Source organism: Atta cephalotes (genome assembly GCF_000143395.1).
Source record: "Atta cephalotes unplaced genomic scaffold scaffold00008, whole genome shotgun sequence".
Classification (NCBI taxonomy): Eukaryota; Metazoa; Arthropoda; class Insecta; order Hymenoptera; family Formicidae; genus Atta; species Atta cephalotes.
Genome location: NW_012130072.1, coordinates 6,221,161 through 6,228,004, shown reverse-complemented (window position 1 = coordinate 6,228,004; position 6,844 = coordinate 6,221,161). Strand labels below are relative to the sequence as shown.

Below are 6,844 nucleotides of genomic sequence, written 5' to 3'. Positions count from 1 at the left end.
ATAACTGTGCTAATTTTATTTTTATTGCTAGCATAGCCATTGTTTTTTCGGCTGGAGCAACAAAATAGAGCAACAAATTAGCAACAAAAAACACTAAATTTCTGTGCAATTTTTATTCAATTACGCTATATCAGCTTAATAGATGTGAAGACATTTTCACTGTATTTAGGTTATAATAATATTATTGCATATTTTATTTTTATAATAAAGTCAAATAAAACTGGGACAACTTGCTTGAAACGCTTTTTTTTTACACAGATTAACGTTCTACAGTCATAATAAATTTTGTATCAATATCATTTAAGTTATTCGTTTTTTTCTGAAAATTGATGAATTTGTTCATGAGACGTCATTACTTATGCTTCTCTGCACGATAGAGCAAGGCAAACCAGCATTGCGATGGAATTACGATGGCTTTTAAAAGGACGTGCATTCGCATAAATAATTCATTGAGTACGATTCTCTCTCTTGCTAGACTTCACGCTAACCGCGATGGTGGCGTCATGCGCGTAGCAAATCCTTCTCAGGCGAAGTTCGGAATTTGTACGCACAATTATGCAAATATATCGGTATTCTCGGTCCGGGGCTCGCCTACGTGTTAGGCAACGAACCTGCCTAAACCTTCGCAAAAGCTTTGCATTTCTGCGAAAGGGTCTGTTGTTATAACGACCGATTCGATTTCGAGTATGCTTTACAAATCGAGCATTTGTCATTTTAAAAGCGAATAAGTAATCATTTGCATTCGAACTTTTTTTAGAAGTTTGAAGACGCGATCAGATAAAAGAAACAAAACAGTTTCTTGATGAAGATTTTAAAGTCAGTAAGAGAGAAGATAATTAATTCAATAAGTAATTAATTTTTTTAACATTAACATTTTAACATTTTATTCTTTAATAAAGTTTGTGTCATTTGATATAATATTAAAAAGAAATTAATTTTATTAGAGACAAATTTTAAGAAAAAAAAGTAGTCTAAATCTAAAAGGCTTCTACATAATAAATTTAAAACTATGAGCAACGTTTTATATATATATATGTATACTATATACTATATACTATATATATTTATTAAAATATATATATATATATTTATATTTATAATATATATATATATATATATATATATATATATATTTATTAAAAAAAATAAAACAAAAAAAAACAGAAATTTAGGACCAATAAATTTTATTGTTTCATCAAGACAAGATTTCTTGTCTTGTCTTGATTTTCAAGATAAGAAATTTCGTTTTTCTTGTCTTGATTATTTCTTGACATTTCCTTGTCTTGAATTCAAAAATCTTGAATTTCTTGAAATTTCTTCATGTTTTAAGCAGGGCCCTTGTGCTTTTTGACTATGTCGTAGGAGATAATAAGAAAATAGATACAAATTGTATGTCGAGTTGTCTCGTAGTTTACTATGTTTAAATTCATGGTTTAAAAGTGCCTATAATATCTATTATGCACAAATCTATTAATACAGATTAAAAATATTTTTCAAATTATCATTTTTAATATTATCGGGTTTACTACCAAATGTAACTATTTCAGATTATTAGATTTCTAAGATTATTAGATATAATTTTTATTATTATAATTATTATATATTTTAATCGTTCCTGATTTAATTAATACTATTATTAATAGAAATACGCAAATGTTTATACAGAATATACTTTTACAAGTAATCTCGCAATATTAATTTTATATATATTCCTTTACATAAATTAATATATTTGATATAATAATTTGATATAATAAATGTAAAAGTTAATATTGGGTATAACAAGGATATCGGTGAATATAATTAATTTGATTAGATCAGGGACGTCACTTTTTTTAATAATCCATTTACATTCTGTTCATAGTGAAAATGTATGAATATATATTTCTATATTATATAACCTGTTATAAGTACCAATAAATACAATTGAAAATGTTGAAACCTAACTTATTCAAAATTTTTCAGAAATAAAATATTAAAATAATAAAAATTTTATTAAAAATAAAAACTGTCACGGAAATTTAAGAAATTTCAAGAAATTTCTTGATTTATTGTCAAGAAATCTTAATCTTGATAACAATTTCTTGTCTTGTGTTGAAAATAATTTCCAATTTCTTGTTTTAATCTTGTCTTGAAGACAAAATCAAACCAAGACAAGATTTCTTGAATTTCTTGATCTTGATGAAATACTAAATTTTAGCTTATAAATTTTACTAATAAAGTAAATATAAATTTTATGCTTTAAATTTATATGATCTTGATAAATTGTTCGAAATATCTATTTATATTTAGTAAACTATAGTTAAGTAATACTATAGTTAAGTAAAACTATAGTTAAGTAAATATCATGCACGAAATTTCTGAAAATTACATGGTGTGAAAAAGATAAATGAAAATTTAGCAGAACAAAATTTTGCAAAATTATATAAATTTTAGCGTAGAGAATAGAATAATTTGAACAAGGATTTATATATATAGAATATTATTGAATTATTAACGTCAACAAACCTTAGATATATTTATTTTTTAAATATTCTATTACGATATATGTTCCCACCAAATAGGCACGAAAAAATTTTATAACAAAAATATAGCTGCTGCTTTATGAAAATTATATTTCCATATGTAAAATATTGAGAGAAATCAACCATTATCGAATAAAAAAAAATCGATTAAAAATCGGTTATACTTCTCTAGTATAGTCAGAGTTGTTTGCAGCACGACGCAAAGCTACGAACTTAACGGTTTCACTCGGACTTCCTGTTCACAGTAAATATTTAATGGGGAAACCGATGGGATTTGCTGATCAATGTAAACTCTCTTCCGCTCGCCCAGCTTCTGAAGCGAGAACCACGTGGCATCTTTTGCTCCTTTTGCTATTCCGCGGGGGTAGTGGCGGGCGAGTTCAGGAAAGCGAGTTCACCTACCAATTTATTTTCGTTCAAATGGAAAGAACCTCGCCAAGGGTCGCCGACGATTTTTCGAGGTTGAAAACGAGAGACGAAGGTTTATGAAGGAAACCGTTACCATCTTGGCTTCTTTTGCTATTTTAGCCCACTTAACTTCCATTCAAATTTATTGCTATTTTAATGGAAATATCTTTGATATTATTTTAATTCGATAATCGGTTTCATAATATTAAATTTCAAAAGACTTTATAAAGTATCGTATTAAGGAGCGAAAATAAATAAATAGCTGAAATATAACTTGCAAGATAAACATGACATTGATGATGGAATTCAAGCATGATTATTTCTATATAATAATAGAAAGATAAGATATGCTTCTGAGTTAGTTTTCAAAATAATTCAAAATAGGGAAAAGTTTATGGAAGAATTATCTTTAATTACCTATTCGTATGATATGATTAATATATTTCTGATATAATAATATCTATATTTTTTAAATATAATTTTTTTTAGTCAGATTTTAAAATAATGTAATTAGAAATTACAATATCTGTTTTAACTAATAAGAATGTTATAATCGACTTACTTATATAATTATAACAATATAAATATAAATATTATTTCATATTAAATATGAATTTCTTCACGGTTCGTATTCAAGTGGATTGCAGAAAACGCTCTCGGACGTGCATTGTTGGCGAAGTTTCTATAAAATCACTCGGTCGAAATGCGTTCGATGCGGTGATCAAAAATGCCGAGACGATCAAGGATATATATTTTCTGAGGGGACTTAGGCGTTATATCTTTCGTCTGGACCACACGTGCTGAAAGAATATATTGAGCGCCGCCGTCGCAGTCGCGGCTCGTAACTGCAGTCGCCTCTTGACTCTGCATCCGTGCTGCATCTCTGTGCAGACACTGATCCGAACAAATGGCACGCGCGTGCATGCGTTGAGGAATACCGAGCGAGAAATTCTCTGCGAAGATGCACGTGAACAACGTCCAGAACGAGACCCGGGTACCGACACGGTTTTATTCCTTTTCGGACATGCCGTTTCATTAGAGGCGAATCGTGCAACATGTTTTCATTTTGCACGAGTCGGTCGAGTTTCTGTTTTATTTCAATTGTTTTAGTTTCTTTATTTATTACGTCTATTTTAGTTGCTCTATTTAATGGAAATACCACGAATAAAATTTAAGAATTTTTAACTTTCAAGTTTTAGATATGTATTATTTATTTGTGACAGGAGGAAATTATTATTTTTAATACTATAATTTTAAATATCAATGTTAACTAACTCGTAAACATTGAGATAGTGAACATAATTACACTCTTTTGCTTAAATAATGAACAAGGTATAATTTAGACTTGTAAATTTGAAACTCGAATGGTGAAGCGTGCATGACACATTTAAAATTACAAATAATGAGCTACCTTATATTTTCAAACAAAAATAAACTTGTTACATATAATCACAAGGTTCCCGAGTTTTCTTTTTACTTAAATTGGCTGTGCTTCTCTTCTTTTATTTTTTTATAATTTTAAAATTTTTAATGCGTAAAAATAAAAATTACATAAGTTTAAACATAAAATTTTGAAATTTTGAAATTTATAAATTAATATCTTTTTCGATATGTTTTTTTTTCGATATGTTTGCAATCAGACATTTACAATTTTCTTGAACAAATTTTTATTTCATTTGACCTAATAATCTTATGCATTCTTTTTAAATAAATAATATATACGTAATATAATATATTTTGATTGATATTTACATTTTAATATGTAATATAATTTGTAAATTCTTCATTGGAATATATCAAGAATTTAATATAATTTGGAAATTATATAATGAATACAATAAAGTCATACTTTTCTGTTACAAAAATCATTATAGAAAAATTAACATTTCTTTGTAAATTGTATAGTAATTCAGTTTACAAATATATTTACATTTTTAATACTGCGTATTATAAATTATATACTATATTTATTGCGTGATTAGTTAATTTATTAGTCGAATAGACAGTGACAGCTTAGTATTAAATAATTATTAATTTCCGATCGACTAAATCCGTTAAACTACTATAAAACGGCACGGTTTAATAGTTAATCCGAATATGTTTTTGTCAATCTATTGAAAATCGTATCGATAAGTGAGAAAAATTTATTGATAATCTCTCTAATCAAGTATTATGAAAAAAATATATTAATTTAAAAAAATATTAATTTAGCATTTGAAAAATTTGATAAAATAATTAGTTGTTAGCAATTTATATATTAAGTGTCATCATTTAGATATTTGGTGATTAAAAAATGGCTCTATGTTTTACTTAAAAGAATAAAATTTTATATATTTATATTAAAACCTTTTAATTTAATTAATTTAATTGAAATGATATATAATGAATTTCATATCTAATAAATATATACTCTCGGGAAAATTATTTGAATAATTTATTCTGTATGCTTAATATGTTTTAAATTACTTCTTTATTCGTTTAATTGGAAAATTTTTGAAATCTCTATATTAATCTCTATATTAATCTTTCGCTTTAATTTCTGTTTTTCATATTAATAACAGTGAAGAGCAACAACACTAAATGTTTATTTGAGTATGTTTTAATGTCAAATTCTCGGTCAAACTATATGTTATATGTGTACAACATTTTGATAGATCGTTAACATATCTATAGATTTATCGTTAGAATTTATTAGCATTCAAAATAGTTTAAAATAATATATAATTTCAAGTTTAAAATAGTCTTGAGAATATTAATTTGTCTAATTTGTCTAATTTATTAATGTACCTGTGACATGTTGTGTCAGTAGTAATCACTATCGAAGGCTGCAGAACAAAAATTCTTCCATCTTCACACTTCATCCCGGTTTTGTAATAAATCGCAATCTTACTCTCTTCATTGATCGAGCTCGGAAAGGCAGAAGTGGTAGATATAGAAATACCATCTCCAGGCAAGTGATAATCCTCTTGCGGACACCAAATCTTTGGTTTGGCATACTCCGATATTTTCTTAATCATCCTTCTTTTCACTTTATCCGTTTCACTTTCTTACGTTTTTTCTTCCCCACATTTTCTTTTTCACGCTTTCACAAATGTTCCGAATTAAAAATTAAAATTTCGATTGCAACATCAATCTGCGTTTAAAAATCGAATTGGTGATCGATAATTCACCTATGCTTTGTCACATCCGAGTAACCGATATAGACTGTGGCCACGATTGAATGCTCACCTTTATATAGACTCGCCAACTAAACACATTACTTGGTTAGTAAATGACACAATTACATTAGCGAGAGGGCCTGCCGGCAGTGGTGTAATAATTTCGTTACGCCAAGTTGAGCAGATAAATAAGCGATACTCTTCCTTTGTCATTATCGGGTCTCGACCCACCTTGTGAAACGAGTTTGAAAAGAGTGACAGGATACACGGCGGAAAAACAGAAGAAGTGTAGAAAGAGGAAGCTTCCAGGAAACGCGTATTATCCAAGCTTTTGTAATACACTAAGCCCGATTCACGACACTGTGCAAAGGGAAATTCTCGATTTAAGGAAAAATCCCTTCCCGTGTTACACCCTGGTAAAGCGAACTGCGATCACGGATTGCCAGTGAAAGGAAAATCGCAAGGACGCTCTTCTACTTTTTCTAGTTCTCAGCGTTTATTACTAGTAACGCGTGATACGCGCTATTAGTAAGTAAAATTTCCTGAAGGCTTTTCTTATCCGTTGCGCGTGGTAATAAATAAAGTGTTATAAATGATTAGCTTTTTAATAGTCATGAATTTTACTGCTTAATTTTTGAAGCTTTATTTGAAACCTTGAAAATTATTTTTTATAAATAGAACATTTTATAATTTTATAACTTTTATTATTGCTTTATATACTGCATGAATAATAATAAATTACACAAGCACACA

The 6,844-nt window shown here is 28.0% G+C and overlaps 1 protein-coding gene across 1 annotated transcript in view; it reads right to left on the bottom strand.

The window, feature by feature from the left end:
• Nucleotides 1-5,950, bottom strand: part of LOC105627379 (protein NDRG3) — a 70,552-nt gene extending 64,602 nt beyond the window's left edge. Inside the window, exon 1 of the mRNA XM_012208661.1 lies at nucleotides 5,721-5,950. Within this exon, the coding sequence (XP_012064051.1) occupies nucleotides 5,721-5,950 (230 nt within the window). The remainder of the gene's footprint in view (nucleotides 1-5,720) is intronic.
• Between the last annotated feature and the right edge of the window lie 894 nt (nucleotides 5,951-6,844).